Here is a 19,003-nt window from a genome sequence, read left to right on the forward strand (position 1 = left end):
TATATATATATATATATATATATATATATATATATATATATATATATGTATATATATATATATAATTCCTACCCTAAATATTGTTAAAACAATAATATAATTAAATTTATGGTAGTCTATTAATTTCACTTTTAAGTTAAACAGTTATTTAACTGGATTAAAAAGTCATTTTCTCGTAATTAATATTGATTTTTCTCTTAATTACCTTAAGCCGGTATTATTATATCCAAAAATACGACCTAAATTTATAGGGTATTATATTGGATAGGTAACGATAAATTAATTTAATAAAAAGAATCCAAATAAAAATTGTTTTTTTCTCTTTTTAGAAATGCATTAATTAATTGAACATATATTTTTTAAAATTAATAAATAATGAAAAAAAAAATTAATTAAGACCAACCAATATCTACTTTTACTAATTAAATTTTATCCTTCTAATAATTAAAATTAGGGAATAATTCTGTCATTTGAAACATAATTTAGTGCCTCCCTAATAATATACTAATTTAAGATTTCCCTGAAATATTAATATCTTAATTTGAATTAGTGAATAATTAACTTTATTATTGAATTTTAATTTTAAATCAAATGAAATGACTCCAAAAGGAAATAATAAAAAGCTATAAAAATGCATTTTTAGCTGTCTCATTAATATATTGTGTGGAAATTTATTCTCAAAAATAAAAATAAATAATTTTTTTTTTCACTTTAAATTTTCATAAAAAATAAAATCAACAATCTCCTAAAACCCAATTCATTTAAATGAAAATAAATAATTTTGATTAAAGGAAAATGATTAAAATTTTTGAAATTTCAATTTTATAAAAATACCAATAAAATTTAAAACGTTAGAACATTTTTAGACAGAACTTAATTATTGTAAAAAAAAATTTAAAAATGTTAATTTATAAAATATTTATTTATTTATTTTTAGAAAGTTAATTAAGATTTACCGTTTAATATATATTTTAATTGAAAATTATTTTAAAGAGGGGTAGAAGAATAAATAATAAAAATATAAATATTAAAACTAAATTAAATTAAAATAAATATATCGTAAATAAAAACGAATTTTTAAAATTAATAATTAAAATATTCAACAAAATCTAAATATTTTCACCCCTGAAATAGGGTTGTTATGATTTATAGAATTTTTTAATATCTAAAATAATTAAAAAAAGAGTAAATAGAGGCCAAAAGGTGGACCCCACAGGTAAACCAGTCCAGTCTATTGAAGAACCGCGTAAAATACAGAGTGCAAAATTATCCTCTACGACGCCCTCATCAGTCATCCCACAATTCTCCACCGTCCGATTAATCCCCTCCTCATCTCGTTGCTCGATCTGGGCCTATTAATTATCTCAACCGTCCAATTTTACACAAAACCCAAAAAGCTCTGTGATCCCTTCGCCTCCTCTGTCACTCACAAGACCGCCCTTCTTCATCGCCTTTACTCTTTTTTCTCTGCAAATCTCTTAAATTCCTTCATTTTCAATCCGCATTGTTTAAAGGGTCCGATTGGGATTTTCCGATCACCCGATTCTTCTTCTTCATTTTCAGAAATGAAAGATTCAGAGAAAGTGTTCTGGGATCCGATGAAGAATCCCGCCGGAAACAACCGCATTGCCGCCTTCAATTCTCCGTCCAGAGCCTCCTCTAAGCTTCTCTTGTATCTAATCTTCTTACTCTCTTTCACTTACTTCATTTATTCTCTCAAACTCCTCTCCTCCTCCCGCCCCTGTTCCGACCTTCAATCATTCTCCGCCTCCTCCTCCGCCACCGCCACCGCCATACATTCACTCCTCAATCTCACCGCCGATGACGCAATTTCACTTCCGCCCCCAATACAGACATTACCCACTACCAATCGGACGGAGATTCAACATGTCGTATTCGGAATCGCTGCGTCGGCGAAGCTGTGGAAACAGAGGAAGGAGTACATCAAGCTTTGGTTCAAACCGGAGGAGATGAGGGGGACGGTTTGGTTGGACCGGAAAGTGAAAACCGATGAGGATTCCAATGACCTCCCGCCGATTAGAATCTCCGGCGATACCTCCAAGTTTGCGTATAAGAACAAACAGGGGCATCGATCGGCGATTCGGATCTCGCGAATCGTGTCGGAAACATTCCGTTTGGGTTTGAAAGACGTGCGGTGGTTTGTAATGGGCGATGACGACACCGTTTTCGTGACCGAGAATTTGGTTAGGGTTTTGAGGAAATATGACCATACGCAATTCCATTACATCGGAAGCCTGTCGGAGAGCCATTTGCAGAACATATACTTCTCGTATTCAATGGCGTACGGCGGCGGTGGGTTTGCCATTAGCTACCCGTTGGCGAAGGCTTTAGTGAAAATGCAGGATCGGTGTATACAGAGGTACCCCGGATTGTACGGGTCCGATGACCGGATGCAGGCTTGTATGGCGGAGCTGGGCGTTCCACTGAGTAAGGAACTCGGATTTCACCAGGTATGATTTTAACTAAATTCTGGTTTGGGTTTGTTTGTTCGTTCCTGGTTTTGGTGGTTCCATTTTGTTACCGACATTTTCTGGAAGCAAAATTCGCTGTGGATGGCCCGAGTTAGGGCGGGTGGTTAGCTAGTCATCTCCTCACTTTTTTTAAATTTTTTTTAAATTTTTTTTTTTTTTTAAAAAAAATCTTTTTTTAAACAGAGAAGCCTTGTTTAAATTTTCTCGTTCGCTGAAGAGACACTAACTAAAGAGACACCAGACACCGAGACGAACGGTCTCTTTCTATGGCAATGTCGAATCTTCATTTCGATTCCTGCAAGAAATTCATAGCTTTCGCTTGATTTAGGTGTAGAAATCTCTATTTAAGAATGAGGAATTTAGAATTTTGATAAATAATTAATTGAAATTTGACTTAAATTTAGGATTTCATGGAATTTTTGGGTAGAGTTTTTCTTTATTTATTTTTTATTTTTTTATTTTATTTTTATTTTTTAATTATGACCTACTTAAGAATAGGTTCTAGAAGTTAGAAGCAAAGACCAATTGTGGAAGGGATGGAAAGAGGTTTCTCTGTTAACGAAGTTTTGTAGTTTTGTGTACTAGTCAGGCAATGTGCCAGAGGATTGTGAGATTATAAGGGTATAGAAACATCTCCCGAGTAGTAAAGACGCTGGCCCTCAAGGGGGGTGGATTGTGAGATTATTAGGGTATGGAAACCTCTCCCGAATAGCAAAGACACTGGTCCTTAAAGAGGTGGATTGTAATATTATTAGGGTATGGAAATCTCTTCCGAGTAGCGAAACGCTGGCCCTCAAGAGAGTGGATTGTGAGATAATAAAGATATGAAAAACTCTCTTAAATAGACTCGTTTTAAAACTTTAGGAAACCTTGAAAAATTCTCAATTATATATCAATTTTGAATTTAAAATGTAGTATTAAAATAGAATAAATGATAAATAAAATTTAGGGTGTTTTTTCAGTTGGGCGAAAATGGGTGAAATTTTTAAATACTAAAAAATAAAACATAAAAGTCACCGAAGATCTAGTATTTGCTTGTCGGTATAGTGTGGGACCCACCTTGTCGAAAAGACAAGACCTGTCATAATATTAAAGTTTGTTGTGTAGTGACACGTGTCGTTGATTGCGTGGTCCCCACTCACCTTTTCAACTGGAGTAGTGGAAACTTTGAAAACAATCGTAAAAATGTTTTGAATTTCTTATTTGGTTGTTGTAATTATTGACAATGTTTGTAATTTGAATCTTGTGTTTGTATTTTGAAATTTAATTGAATGATCCTATCAGTACGATGTCTACGGGAACCTATTCGGCCTGCTCGCTGCCCACCCGATCGCGCCATTCGTGTCGCTTCACCACCTCGACATAGTCGAGCCGATCTTCCCCAACGTCACACGTCTCCAAGCTCTCCAACGTCTTTCAATTCCAATGAAGCTCGATTCAGCAGGTCTAATGCAACAATCCATATGCTACCACAAATCCAACACTTGGACCATTTCCGTCTCGTGGGGCTTCGCCGTCCAAATCTTCCGTGGCATCCTATCGCCGCGTGAAGTCGAAATGCCAGCTAGAACATTCCTCAATTGGTATCGTCGCGCTGATTACAAAGCCTATGCATTCAACACCCGACCCGTCAGTCGAAATCCATGCCAGAAGGCATTCGTGTTTTACTTGTCCAATGCTGCTGCACAAATGAACTCGACGACAGGGCAGACGGTCAGCAAGTATACTCGACACCGAGTGACACAGCCGTCGTGCAAGTGGAAGAGCCCGAACCCAGGTCGCATCGACATCGTCAAGGTGGTGAAGAAGGCAGACCCGAAGTTGTGGGACAGAGTAAGTAGTTTGTATAAAAAAGACATTAAAAATGGTGTTTGAAAGCTTTTGGGAATGATTATGGTTGTGTTGTGTTTTTTGCAGTCTCCGAGGAGAAACTGTTGCAGAGTGATGAAATCAAAGGAGAAGAAGACGATGATGGTGGAAGTTGGAATATGCAGAGAAGGTGAAATCAGTGAAGTTTAATTAATGGAGATTCATCTTTTTTATTTTCTTTTCTTTTTTCATAATTTTTTCTATGTATTTGAATATACAAATTAAGGCTGTATTCCATTACTTTATATATAATTTTATCTAAATTATTGTACAATTTTCACTAATTTAGTATGTAAAACAACGTGAACACCCCCTCGTGCCTGACTCTGGTACCATTTGTAACAGTTCAAGCCCACCACTAGCCAACCAACGTGGGATCTCACAATTCACCCGCTTGGGATCTAGTGTCCTTAGTGGAACACCATGTGGGTCCAGCGTCCTCGCTGGAACACCACTCGGTATCTGGCTCTGGCACCATTTGTAATAGCCCTAGCCCACCACTAGCCGGGATCTCACAATCCACTCCTTATGGGTCTCCTCGCTGAAACATCACTCGGTATCTGGCTCTGGTACCATTTGTAATAGCCCAAGCCTACTACTAGTTGAGATCTCACAATCCACCCTTTGTGGGTTCCGCATCCTAACACACTCGGTATCTGACTCTGGTACCATTTGTAATAGCTCAATCCCATCACTAGCTAGGATCTCACAATCCATCCCTTGTGGGTCTAGCATTCTCGGTGGAACGCCATTCGGTGTCTAGCTGTGGTACCATTTATATCAGCTCAAACTCACTGCTAGCAAATATTATCTGTTTTGACCGTACATATCGTTGTCAGCATCACGGTTTTAAAATGTGGTGAGCTTTAAACTGGGCTTTTGTATTTGTTAAAAGCCCATTTATCATTGCTTGATGTTTGTGGGTTTAATCCAGTCATGCCTCAAAAGTGTAGTAAAAAACGGACTTAAGTATCCAACAAAAGGTGTACTTTGTTCAAGGGCTCCACAGGCCTTAGGGGAGGCTCATGGTATACTTTGTTCGAGTGGAGAATTGTTGGAGAGGAGTCCCACAGTGGCTAATTAAGTGAAAGATCACGGGTTTAAAGTGAAGAATACTATATCCATTACTATGAGGCTTTTCTACCGAAACCAAAAGTAAAGTCATAACTACTTATGCTCAAAGTAGACAATATCATACCATTGTAAACGGTCGTGATTCCTAGCAGAGATCAAACTGTTAACGTTTAGAACGAGAATTGATATCTTATAACTGAACTATGCTCAAATTGAAAAGTTATTTACTGATAACCCGACTGAAAGTTGTTCCGACTATTCAACTCTCTTCCACAAATGCATCTAATATATCTCCACCACACATTCAATACTAAATGCAAAGATAAATGATATTGAACTGAAAGAATAACACCATTTTTGAAGCTTAGAATGAGATGGAGAAATAAAGAGTGAAACAAGTAGCAATAATTAATAATCTAGCCCTCTCCCAAGTATATAATAAGGCTTTATGTATATTATGTATTGGAGTATTTGAAGCTATTCGGTTTCCTATACCTAAAAAATCATAGTTTTCGGCTGACCCATTTGATCTTTTCGGCTGATTTCGAGGTCATTACCCGGCCAAATCATGAAGCAATTGAGCACCCATCAAGTTTCTATAAGGAAGATTCTGAGTCGTTTCTCCATCTAAAAGAGAATATTGAACTGGTTGGCATTCTTCGATATGATCTCTTGTGAAGAAAATGGAGCTTTGAGTCGCTGTTGCGGCTGATGTCACTGGTGAGAAGGCGATGCTCACACCTTCGCTGACGTTCTTCCCGCCTGCTGCATGTTGTTGTAACCCTAATGTCAACGACACACTGCTACTACTCCCGTTGTTGAAATGTTGATTGTTGTTGTTGAGGTACGAGGAAACTCCGCAGCTATCGTGGTTGTAGGACGAGAAGTCGAGCTCCACCATGCCGAATGCATCGGTAGCAATCCGCCCAAAGGTATGGTTATGGTTGTTGTGGACGTGTTGCCCTTGATGGTTTTGCATGGCTTTCATGGCTCTTGAATCATTCTTCTCTGAGTTATTAGAGATGATCGAAGAGAGACCTTCCGAATCTATTCTTAGGAGTTGGTCCGACGTCGGCTTCCGATCCTCCACCCCCGTCGGGATCGATCGTTGACCGTCGATCTCGTCGTCGAAATCCATCATCCCGTCGAAAGAGTTGTTGCCATTGTTGTTCATGTTGTTGAAGTTGGTGTTATCAATTTCTTCTACTTGTTCCTTTGTTTCCTCTAAATACATCTCCTCCACCATTGGCTTCCACAGCCTCACCCTCGCATTAATGAACCAATTCGACACCTAAACCAATGACAAACAAAAACATCACAAGACAAACATCCCAAGACAACAAAAACCAAATCTAATCATTACCCATTTCATAAAAATGAGGTTTAAACGCTTATAATTCATCAAATCATTAAAAAAAATGTGGGGTTTTCTAAGAATTGTCTTGGGACTTGCCTGGCTTCTTGAGAGACCAGTTTGGCGAGATAAAATGTGTTTATCCACATCGCTAGGGTATCTACAAAAGTTCCGACAACATTAATCGAAGAGATTTAAATATAGAATTAAACGTCTTATAAGTTAACCATGCATCCAAAAAATTCGAGTACTTGATCAAACAGCTTCGATTTTGATACCAAAATTGTTCGATCGAGTACTCGAAACTTAAAGTATGAAGCGAGAGAGTCATTACGGGTGAAGAAAGTGTTCGAAAAGCCAAGCACGAAGAACCGAGACAGAACGCTCGGGGAGGCCACGTTGAGGGCGCCAAGGATGGCTTTCCATGACACTGATTTGATGGAAAGCTCTTTGTTGCCTTAAGGCTTGATCAATCACTCTAAGCCTTGGCGTTTCTCCTCTTGTGGTACCAGGTGCAATTGGATCCTTTTCTCCCATTGCCTTTTTTGTGGCTTGAATTTGCCCCACAATTCCATCTTTTAGGCTCCTAAAATGCTTCGACATCGCTTTCGATGCCAACGCCGAGTACACCCTCGCCGCCCCATTCCCGGCCACCGCTTCGAACGACGCCACCACCGCCTTCATTTGCTCGCAATAATGCCTATACCTTCTTTCAACCTACAAAGATCAAATCTTTTTAAGTACCCAGATACCGATTTATCAACTTCAGAGTTCATAACTCAACTAAACGCCCCGAGCGGCCCATAGGAATTTAAAGTTTGGATTTTTACTCCGACCCATTTGAAGTAAAGGGCGGTTATGTAATTTTACCTCTTCAAGCAAGGAAAAAAGCTTGGTTTTTCTCTTTTGCAATTCCATGAAATCAAGCGATTGAAGAGAGGAGTTGGTAGAAGAAATGGCTTGGTTTTGGTGCCTATTGTTCATATCATTGGTGATTTCAAGGCTACAAAACTCATAAAGAAGCTCTTGAGTTGGGGCCAAGAATTTGGAGTTTCGAAGCTGAAATATGGCCAAAGATGATTGTTGGGTTCTTAATTCAAAGGATTGTAAGCCAATAGAAGAAGGATTAGTGGAACTAAGAGACAAAGAAAGGCCATGGCTTGGTCTCTCGTTTGCTTCACATGGAAACACACATCTCAACGACGAATCAGCCGCCGCCGCCGTCCCCCAAGGCCCAACCACCATCAAGTGGTGATGAAACTCATCATCGCCGCCGCCGCCAGACTCGTTGTTCACTTGCAAATTGAACATCTCCGCCGGTTCGGTGCTGGATCCAAATCCGGGTTGGATCTGGTTGGAATTGTAATAAAATCCACCAACAACCATCTCGTTTGATTTGTCTTCTCCAGCCATGAACTAAAAAGAAAAAGGGTTTGTTTCAAATCCGACAGCTTCTTGTCGTTCCTTTTTTCTTGGGATCTAAGCTGCAAAAACCAAAACAAAATTAAACCCACTTGAATTCATGGATTTAAGGTATTGGGTAGAAAAAAGTTTCAATTTTTATCGAGTGTAGAGAGAGAAGAGAAGAAACCCATATAAGGAGGAGGACGGCGGCGGCGTAGGCGGCGGCGACGGTGGAGGAATCTTTGTGGGGGTGGTTTCTAATTTGTGAAGTGAATTGGGAGAGAAAGAGGTATAATAATAATAACGATGATGATCATGGGTTGTACTCTTACAACACTTTTCTCTCTCCTCTGCTCTGAAAATCTGTTGTTTTTGGTTGTTTTTGTGTTAATGGGCGAATTCAGAAAGGGATAAATTGGTCGAAAATAGGGTTCCTAGAAACAAAGACAGAGAATCATTAATGTTTTTTTTTTTTATTATTATTAAAAAAAAATAATAAAAATAAAAAAGATGATTACTTTATGAAGAAGTAGAGAGAGAAAGTGAAGGAGCCGCCATTGTTACGATCTCCAATGGTGAAATTCCATGGATTCAATGGAAGAACAAGGGAGATGTGGGCAGGCTTTTTCAGAGAGATTGGGAGAGATTGGGAGAGATTTACAGAGAGAGAGAGAAATGTTCCCAAAATGAGGGACTGTGGGAAGGGAAGAGAGGAGAGGAGAGGGGATGAGGTGGTCCTGTCATGGCCATCTAATTCTCATTTAATGCCTCTATTAAACCCCTTCCCCCCCACCCAATTCCCCTCTCTTCCAAATATTATACCCCAAACTCCACTCCACGCGCTCCCCGACCCACCCGTCTCGGTACCTTATAAATCTTTAAACTTTTTCCGAGCCATATATGAGAATAAGATGTCTCAGAATATAGTCTCGGTGGAATAGTCAGCAAGAGTGAACAATTAGAATGGACCGACGAAGCTAAAGAAGAACCGTCTGAGATTTAGAGTAAATCAAATGAATATGTACCGATCAAGTAGGGTCTATTGGCTTGACCTCTATTTACGGGAAAATCATCACTTTTCGTTAAAAAAATTCACATATAATTTGAGAGATCGAAGCGCTCCCTTAAACAAATACGAAAGAAAGAAAATAAAATAGCTTGAAAATATTATATATATAGTTTGTTTAATTTTAATAAGTCAAATTATTTAATATAGTTTTTGGATTTATTTTTGTAATTAATATTAATAATTATTCTCAATTAAATAATTTTAATAAAATTATATAAATTTTTAATACGGTCATACAATAGAAAATAGGGAGGAACGTTGAAAAACTTTATAAACATAAAATTAAGTAATTATTAATTATTTTAAAAAATTGAGAAATTTATTTCACACAAAATTAAAAATCTAGACATTTATTAGATAATTTGGATGGAAAAAATTTAAAAATTAAATTTATAATTTAACGTACATTTATTTTGGCATGTTATGGCTAGTTAATTTTATTATATCAATTTATGAGCATATAATAAATTGCCGTGGAACAAATGTCTGCCACGTCATTATGGGAACTATTGCTTGGATGTTGGTCTTACCTTACATAATTTTCTCCCAGTCATATTTAAAATTAATTAACAATTAAATAAAGAGCTAAAATTAAAAGCAAAATTAAGTATCGTACGAACACCGTTTCAATGCTATTGTCACGACCCATCAGCATCGCTCGACGTCATGAATCCTTGTTTCATATTTTTTTTAAATGTTTCGTGAATAATTTGTCTTTTAATCCATGACACTGAAAATACAATAAACAGCCTCTCGATACTACTCGATTTTTTAATATTAAAACTTGATATCGTACACTTGTAAAAAATATATATATATATATATTTTGAAATTATTATTTTCTAATAAAATTAGGAAATATTATTCTAATTATAAATAAAATAGTTTTGAAAAAAAAGATAAAAACACAATAATAAATTTAATTTTGAAAAAAGTTTTATACTTTTTAAAACCATATAATTATTAGTATTTTTTTATATTAAAATTTGTATTTTTATCGAAAATCAAAAGGAGTGTGGTGTACGCGCGGAGAGAGAGAGTGGAAAAGGGAATAAATTTTTGTGTGCAAAAGCATGTGGTCCTATTAAACCCAACCTTTCTCCGCCGTTTACTAATTTCTCCCCTATGCCCATTACGTCATCATTTCTACTAACCTACGCCATCCTACTCTCGGCGCAATTTAGAAATCCCACATTTTTAAAATAACAATAAATTAAATACTCAATTACAGACCATATTTTGTCTCCATTCATATACTGGATAATAAAGTTAATCAAAATAAAATTACTCCAAACCCGAACACATGTAATTTTAAAATTCTTAATTCAGCCACAAAAAAATGAAAGCACGAGTTCATATATATACCTCTCATTTATTCAAACATCGTAAAATATTAAAAAAACAAAAAAAATACAATACAACATTTTAAACATTTTTTTAAAATTCAAACGTCTGAACTCTTAACCAATGATATATATTTTATGTCACGTGAAATTTAAAATTTGAGAAATAAAATAATTTAACCTTAAAAAAAACAAGAACAATAATAAGAGAGAGAAAGAGGGTATAATCCTGTGCAGCAGCGTACTGACACGAAAACTAAAGAAAATTGAACAGCTTTTCTCACAATTCGAAACTTGTTACTACGTAGGATGGTCCTTCTTTCCTTTTGTTCCAAAAACATATTTTAATATTTTATTTATTTATTTATTTATAATTCATCTAAATAATAATAAATATTTATTTTAATATTTTAGTTATTTATAATTAAATATTAAAAATCAAATACTAAAAAAAATAATATTAAGATATATTCCATAAATAATATATATCTGACGATAAATATCTTTATTAATTTAGCGTTGATATTATTATTATTATTATTTTTTTTTTTTTCGCATGGACCATTCTAGTTTACTTTATAGAAGGCAGGCAGCTTTGCTATAAACCCTCCTTTCATTCATTTTTGTTCTGACCAGGAGTTCCATTTTGGGATCAATATTTTCCCCCAACCCATTTATTCAAATCTTTTTAAATTATTCCAATTTTCCATTTTTTTTCGTCTAACCCAACTCGAAAACATCAGATCTTTCTTATCCAAAAAATTCGAATACTCTTTTTCCGTCCCGGGATAACGTTATTCTTTATAGGGTTTGAGTAATTATTGGTTTGCAAGATTCGTTCACGAGCGTTTCAACTCGCATTCCGTACCCCCATTCAAAACGAGCTTCTGCAAGGCTCTAGACCTCTTACCGATGTTAATGGACGCTAGAATCTCGAGCTTGTCACCGTCCTATTTCTAATCAAGAGTTTAATTAATGTAATTAGGGTTTTGTGGAGATTGTTTGAAATTGATAGGGTATATTCAATGCTAATTAAAACCATATAATCATCATTAACCTATACTAATCACTAAATTAATCATCCTAAGTGACTTAATGTCTTATTTAATTATGTTAAACTCGACTTGATTTTTAATGAATGATAGCAACGTTTCACGTTTCATTTCTTAACTATACCTATGATACTCTTAGTAATAATGGCTCGACCAATAAAATTTAAACTCTTTTGCTCTACTTATATTAGAATAGGCTATACTATCGACGTTTTAATTATATTTCAGGTTCGTTTTAGGGTTTTGAGAAAAAACGGGGGTTTTTTGGCCTAGAAAAATTGGTGGTTTTATTGCTTCTAAAACTGTCTACAAAATGATTTAGAAATATTTTTGGAAAATAAGAAACGAAAAATGAGAAATTAGAACGACCGAACACCTTCTAGAAGCTTTTAGGTTTGTTTCGTAAATAAACGAGAATTTCTTTTTAATGAAACCCTAAAACTAGTTTTAGTAGGTTGAAAGAAGAAATTTGTTGAGCAATTTATTGAATTTTTTAAATTTGATTGGGACTTTGAAGAATTGGATGTTCGATATGATATAGTTTTCTTAAGAAATTAAGCATATATTTACAAAATTACCCTTAACCGAGCGACTCAAATTTAATTTATTTTATTTGGCAGATAAGAATACATTTAAATTAAATTCTCGAGTGAATTTTCATTCAGATCGAGGTGTAGATTTCTTCTGGGATCAGATCTCTACCTTTGACGTCTGCAAAAATAAGTGAAGAATTTTAAAAATTATATAGCGATAGAGATGAAGACGAAGAAGACTTCGGGTCTCGACTAGGTTCGATAGGCACGGAATTGACATGTCTAATAGTTTGAATTTTATTCTTTTAATTTGCAACATTTAGAGTTGCCACGTCATCACACTTCGTAAATGTGGGCCACTCACACCATTTACTAGTGGCCCCCACCTCCCATGAGATTGTCCTCTAAAATCAACGGCCTATATTCACCGGAATACTCCTGTTTTCACTTTGGATGACTTTTTAGAAATTTTTTTTTTAAAAAAATGTCAGTAAAAACAAATTAACTCAGTAATTTTCACAAATAAATAATATTGTCATATTGCGAAATATGCAAATAAATGTCGAGACATCAAATATTAAATCTTAATGTAAATACTGGGCATGAGTTTTTACATCTGGTATCAGAGTAGGAATCTCTCTCAGTAAGATACAGTTTGAGAAAAAATTAAAATAGGCATCAGTATCAGAGTAGGAATCTTTCTCGATAAGATACCGTTCGAGAACAAATTAAAATAGGCATGAATTGAAACTACATCGAATAAAAATAATTATAATAAAATAATTTTATGTTGGGTCAACTAGTAAAAATGGAGTGTTATAATTTATAATTTATTTAGAGTGAGGCATATTTGTTAAAAATAAATAAATAAATAATAATAATAAATAATAGAGAAAAAAGAAAATGACGTAGGGTAGGATAGGAGAAAACACGTGTGAGAAATAAAATAATTGACAGAAGAATAAACATTAAAAAAAAAAAAAAGGATATATAAAATAAATTAAAGGAATATTATAATAAAATAGAAAGAAAAATAAAACCACCCTAGCTCCCACGAAAGGTGACTCACCGACACTACAAAAGTCAAAGAAAACGACAAAAACAAACGTTTCGTTTGAGAAAGGCAAGGCTAATTTATAAATGTCTACGTGGAATATTCATTTAATAATTTTCACTCCATATTTTAATTATTTTTTTAACTTCCAACTTTTTTCATCTTATTAGGGACATGGTAATATAATATTCATTTTTATATGATGTGAATATTGATTATTTCAAAATTAAATACATATTTTTAAATAAAATAACCAAAGAAATGACCATTAATTAACTTTATATACAGATAGTTTAACCGTTCAATTTAAACACTAAATTTTAAATTAAAATACGAAGTGAGTCGTAATTTGTTAATAAATAAAATCTCTAAATTAAAGAATAATATTCTCGAAGTCAATAGATAATTAATTTAATTAGAAGACTTACATTAAATTTTATTTTAGCGAGGATTTGTTTGGTTTAATTTGGAAAATTCCCATGAAATTAAAGTTTTATTTTTATTTTTTATGTTTAAAATATGATTTCCATTGATTTTGACTTAAATATATGAATTGAAATTGGTGTTACACTTTAAGGGAACACTCAAAAGAATTCTTTTTTTTTTTTTTCTCCTATTTTATGGGAGAAAGATAAACATGAGGCTTCAATTTATAAATCCATACTTTTAATTGTAGTTAATTTAATTTTTTTTTTCATACGAGACAATTATATATATTTATTTAATTTCATAATTACTTATTTGATTTTCTCTTAAAAATAAAATTTTAATTATTGAAAATGTAATTTTTAATGGTTTATTTTTATTTCTCCATTAAAATAAATAATGGTTATAAAACAATTTTATTTCTAGAAATTGGAAATGATAATCTGTAAATACTGCCTCTCGTACTGGACTCATATATAAGCCCATTAGGCCGCTGGATGTTAGTCTTGGATCCATCTAAGCCCACTGAGGCCCAGTTTCCAAGATACCAAAATCTTATAAAGTATTATTGTACGATAATTATTATTATTTTTTAAAATAAATTTCCATAAAAATTAAAATTTTAAATTATGCTACTATTTTTAACATGGCGAGAGACTTTCACCATGGTTCATAGGTTCATAGTCAAGGCATAGTATCACAGTCTTAAGTCAAGGCATAGTATCACAGTCTTAAACTGCATAGTATCACATAGTATCACAGTCAAATCACAGTCTTAGACTGCAGTATCACAGTCATGCTTATCCAGGATGTATACCTGTACCAAACCCTTGTAGTAAATTTTGTACGGGATGTGACTAGTCATTAATTCTTCGTACCTGAGTTACCTGAGTTATATGTTATAAATGTTGTTGTCTCTTATTGCTTGCTAACCTATAATCTTGCTTCTCAAAACGTTTTCTAAAACCTTCTTTCACTCGGTTTTCCAAAACTATTTTTCGAGAGTAGGCCAAAGGCTTGAGTATAGATCGCCTGTACCAACAAAAGTTCAAGCTTTAGTTTACTGACTTACTCGAAAGTGAGAGTAAGTGCCGCACAATTGCTTGACCAGTCTCAAAATACTGCGATTGTGACACAATACACGAGCATAAACGAGCATTGCTTGTTGTTTACGACAAAAGCAAGCAAGAGAGGAGAATTGAAGCTTGAAAGAGGAGTTATAAACTATTCTCTCTGCTAAAGCAACAAAACCTGCAACTAAGCTTATACCTTCCTTGTCTGTGTTCATGTCTAAATATGCTCCAAATGGAATAAACCAAACCTTTTGGCAGAAGAGGAAAGGAACAATTAGCACAATGTTCTTTCACCAAAAATGCAGCAAACACCATCTTCGAGATCGCTTGATATCTCTGATATTGTAACGATCCAAGCTCACCGCTAACTAGTAGATATGGTCCTTTTTGAGGTTTTCCCTTTTAGACTTCCCCTCAAAGTTAAAATGCCCACGCCTTTATAAATAATGTTTTGTTCCCCTCTCTAACTGATATGAGATCTCACAATCCACTCCCTTCCAGGACCCAGCGTCCTTGCTAACAGCCTGCCCAGTATCTAGTTATGATACCATTTGTAATCGTCAAAGTCCACCGCTAGCCGATATTGTCCTCTTTGGGCTTGCAAGAGTGAAGCTTCAAGTAATATAATGTTTCACGAGCAAATATCGACAGGAACCACAGAGTCGAACAAATAAGCCATTTAGATATCTCCAACTAAGCCAGCATTCTAAACATTTGATCAATAAAACAGAACAGAACAATCCTCAGATAGATATGACTTGATCTTCAATACAAATAAATAAGAGCTTTCCAACAATAACTCAATGACTTTTCAGGTATAACTTATAGATTCATACGAACAGTGATGCTCGATAAACGGTCAACAAGATATCGAAACACGACGAATTAAGATCCTAACCAACCAATACCAAGGAATGAGGCCTCAAGTGATCGAAGAAAGAACGAAGTTTTCTGTACTTTTAACAGTATAGTATAGCAGCACTTCATGAATTCTGTGCCGATGGGGTGGCGATTCGGATTGGTCGAGGTCGTTCCTGTTCACCTTTGCGTCTCGAGAAAGCCCTTCTCCACCAAACTTCGAACCCTCGTTGTATATTCGGGCAATCTTCGCCTGAATTTATGAATCTATTGAACCAAGCTAGCAATATGTCTTGTTGCCAAGCTAAAGGTAGAGTGAGTATTGTATTGCTTAGGCCATCCTCAATCAAGTGGCGATCAAAGCCTCTTGATGCTCTTCTCATCCAGCCAAAATCATCATAAAATGGCACCAACCAGGTCTGTAAAAGCTGATATCTCACATCTTTAGGAGCCAGAAGTTGGCCTTTTCCGATCCCGACGAGTAACCGAGCAGTAACTCGGCTGATCTCGAATCGGTGAACGGCAGGCACCTTAGAGTGAGCAGCTGACAATTCACACTGAGATGCCCATGTTCTTAAGAAATCTTCAGCTATCTGTCTGTCAATCAAGATATCTAAAATCCAATGCAAATTATCAGCCTGCTTAGCAATCTCCCCGACACCGGCAAAGTCCGACCCGACCGCTCGCATGAAGTGATGGCACAGCAGCTGCAGACAAGCATCACAGGCTGCATACAAGGATTCTTTTCGAAGGTCGTTCGGCGATGAACTCTCACGAAGCATCTTTGAAACTAATCCTTTCATCTCGCGCCTCGCCTTCTCGTCTTTTCCCTCGAGAACGACATGTAGAAGTTTGAGCAGTAATTCTTCATTGTCATTGCCATTGCCATTGCCATTGCCATTGTCATCTTCAAGTCCAGTAGCTTCAGTTGATACCCTCTTTAGAACTTCCCCTGCTGCAACACCTTCAAGATGAAGCTCAGATAACAGTGAAGCCACCTTCTCTTCTTCCTCCTCGGCCCACGGGGCGGCTTCCAAGTACTCCAAACATGATAACACGCCGACATCAAACCCGATCGCAGCCGAAACCTAAAACGCCAATGCCACGAACATAGCAATTATCATACATTGTGAATTGATTCATCAATGAAACAGCAAAAGCCTCATACCTTTAAAATTCCAAGAATCTTGGGAACATCTTCTTTCATCAGTCTCTTCCTGAGATCTCTACAATACATTAATTTCAAGGTTTGAATGTACACTTCAATATCATCACAATCAGCTATCTCCACAATGTATGGAGATGTCGACTGCTGTTGTTTCGCCCATCGTTCCGAGAGCTTCGATGCAAAAAATCGACTGTGAGCTATGAGAATTTGTCGATGAACGTTGATCCAAACGCTAATCCCATCCTTAGAGCTCAATGTGAGCTGAATATCACTGCTAGAGGCGTCATTGAACTGATTTCCAGGGCTACGAGATCCCAAAATCTCAGAAATCCTCTGCATCATCAAACCCTGCTTGTCCTCCACAGGAATTTGATTCTTATGAACCAAAACAGAGGAGCTGTGAGAAGGGATCTGAGAAGTTCTCGAGTGAATATCAGGCTCATTGGCCATCATTTCAAAAAGGGTCGGACTCGATCGGGTTTTATCGGTGGACGGCGGCGGCGACATTGGGTTCAAAAGACCGGCGGTAAGAGCAGAGTTGAACTTCGAAAACCCAGAAGGGAAAGAGTCATGGGTGGATCCAGAATGACCGTTAAACGCCGCACCGGAGAAGTCCATTACCGGAACCCGGAAAGCAGACGAGGAGATCACCGAATCCGATGCTCGATTCCCGTTAGTGGGTGTAGGAGAAGTAACCCCCCGATGCGATTGCGACGGCGGCGGAGGCGGCGGAGGAGGAAGAACAGGAGGGGTTACAGAGGGTTTGGAAGCAGGAAAACACCAGGAATCCTCAGAAGAAACGATCACAACAGAGCGATCGAGGGTTGGATGAGAAGAAACCGAAAACCCAGAAGAGGAATTGGCAGAAGAAGAGGAAACAGCGATTTCCCTGCACTTTCGGCGCTTGAGCTTGGTGGGTTGATTGGAATTTGTAGAAGCGTTGTTGGTGGTAGGTGTTGTGGATGCGGGCACAGCCATTGATAAGTAGCATAGGCTTGCGCGAATTAATGAAAAAGAGTTAAATTAAGGGAACATAGAAATTAACAACGGCGGTGGAAACGAGAGAGATAAGAAAAAGACAGAACAATGGAGAATGAGCTGAGACAGTAAATACAAGAGAAGACAACAACAGTCTATATAGGGAACTAGGGATCAAAGAAGAAGAAGAAGAAAAGGTTCATTCCTTAACAATGGCAGATAGCCCCCACCAGCTTTAATGGCTTCGTCAAACATACGGATTTCCTAACATTCTCTTCCTTTGTTGCCCTAATCATTAACAGACTCTCCAAAAGCTCTCCTCTACCTTGGGCTCCTCTCTTAAAATGCCTCGTTAATGGAGATAGTATTTCGTGACTATAAACGCATAATCATTTCTTAATAGGGTACGGGATAGTATTTCTTAATTATAAACGCAACATCATTCTCTAATAGGGTGTGTGGTTGGAATCTCTTTTTAAAAAAATTGAAGGTATAATGAAAATTAAAAGAAATGAGTGGAACCACGCATGTCAAAAAAACATGATGACAAAAAAAAAAAACATGTAAACTGAAATAATATTTTAATATTTATTTATTTATTTTTATTTACCTTACAAAAAGTTGAATAGTGAATAAGATATTATTTTGTTTCTATTCTTTTTATAAAATTTATTTTACTTACTTTTTTTTTTCACTTTTTATATATATATAATGACTTATATGAATAATATATTAAGATTAACTTATATTTATAATGGTAAACGTGTATATGGGTTGGGTTGGTTTTAAATTTTTTTAGACTAATCCCGAATGAATTGCTGACCAAGCAACCTAAATAGAGTTTATAATCCAACATAATTATTATTCTATCGACTTAGGTTAGATTGTCAATTTTTATAAAATAGTACATGTTATATTAATAAAATATTTACCAGTCACACAATGTATCACTAACATTTCAGTTAAGGATGGGTTCAGTTAATAGAGTTGGATTGTAACCCTATTTTCCGCATGGCTCGATTGGTTAGATTGACCCGCTTCTAACAATGGTGGGCTTGATTTGGGCCAGGTCCATTACTTTAGTCCTAAAAGCGGCCCAAGCCCATTAGTACTTCTTTCAACCCTAACCCAATGGACTAGGGCCTTTTAAATTTTTAATGCGTAAAATGAATTTTAAAAGAGTTCTTAACAAATATATTTAAATTAATATAAATTTGGAGTTGACATTTTTTTTTTTTTTTTTTTTTTAAAAAAAA

General features: G+C 35.7%; 3 protein-coding genes across 4 annotated transcripts; 1 reads left to right on the top strand and 2 right to left on the bottom strand.

Moving 5' to 3' along the window:
- The first annotated feature begins 1,246 nt into the window (after positions 1-1,246).
- On the top strand, positions 1,247-4,645 carry LOC111808947. The gene is made up of 3 exons (XM_023695197.1): positions 1,247-2,471; positions 3,777-4,325; positions 4,410-4,645. Exons 1-3 carry the CDS (start codon positions 1,566-1,568, stop codon positions 4,509-4,511), a joined length of 1,557 nt encoding a protein of 518 aa, XP_023550965.1. The 5' UTR covers positions 1,247-1,565; the 3' UTR covers positions 4,512-4,645.
- A 1,100-nt stretch (positions 4,646-5,745) lies between these two features.
- Positions 5,746-8,934, bottom strand: LOC111809079 (homeobox protein BEL1 homolog). 2 transcript variants are annotated; one of them, XM_023695422.1, is made up of 6 exons: positions 8,712-8,934; positions 8,381-8,627; positions 7,660-8,273; positions 7,124-7,506; positions 6,889-6,949; positions 5,746-6,726 (listed from the first exon to the last, which is right to left on the bottom strand). In XM_023695422.1, the coding sequence occupies exons 3-6, from the start codon at positions 8,200-8,202 to the stop codon at positions 5,989-5,991; spliced, it is 1,725 nt and encodes a 574-aa protein (XP_023551190.1). In that variant the 5' UTR covers positions 8,203-8,273; positions 8,381-8,627; positions 8,712-8,934; the 3' UTR covers positions 5,746-5,988. The 2 variants fall into 2 exon arrangements, with proteins under 2 accessions (XP_023551190.1, XP_023551191.1); XM_023695423.1 differs by lacking the exon at positions 8,381-8,627.
- A 6,531-nt stretch (positions 8,935-15,465) lies between these two features.
- On the bottom strand, positions 15,466-17,925 carry LOC111809377 (BTB/POZ domain-containing protein At1g63850-like). The gene is made up of 2 exons (XM_023695827.1): positions 16,770-17,925; positions 15,466-16,689 (listed from the first exon to the last, which is right to left on the bottom strand). The coding sequence occupies exons 1-2, from the start codon at positions 17,745-17,747 to the stop codon at positions 15,727-15,729; spliced, it is 1,941 nt and encodes a 646-aa protein (XP_023551595.1). The 5' UTR covers positions 17,748-17,925; the 3' UTR covers positions 15,466-15,726.
- Positions 17,926-19,003: the final 1,078 nt, after the last annotated feature.

The sequence above is a fragment of the Cucurbita pepo genome, chromosome LG13 (genome assembly GCF_002806865.2).
Source record: "Cucurbita pepo subsp. pepo cultivar mu-cu-16 chromosome LG13, ASM280686v2, whole genome shotgun sequence".
Lineage (NCBI taxonomy): Eukaryota > Viridiplantae > Streptophyta > Magnoliopsida > Cucurbitales > Cucurbitaceae > Cucurbita > Cucurbita pepo.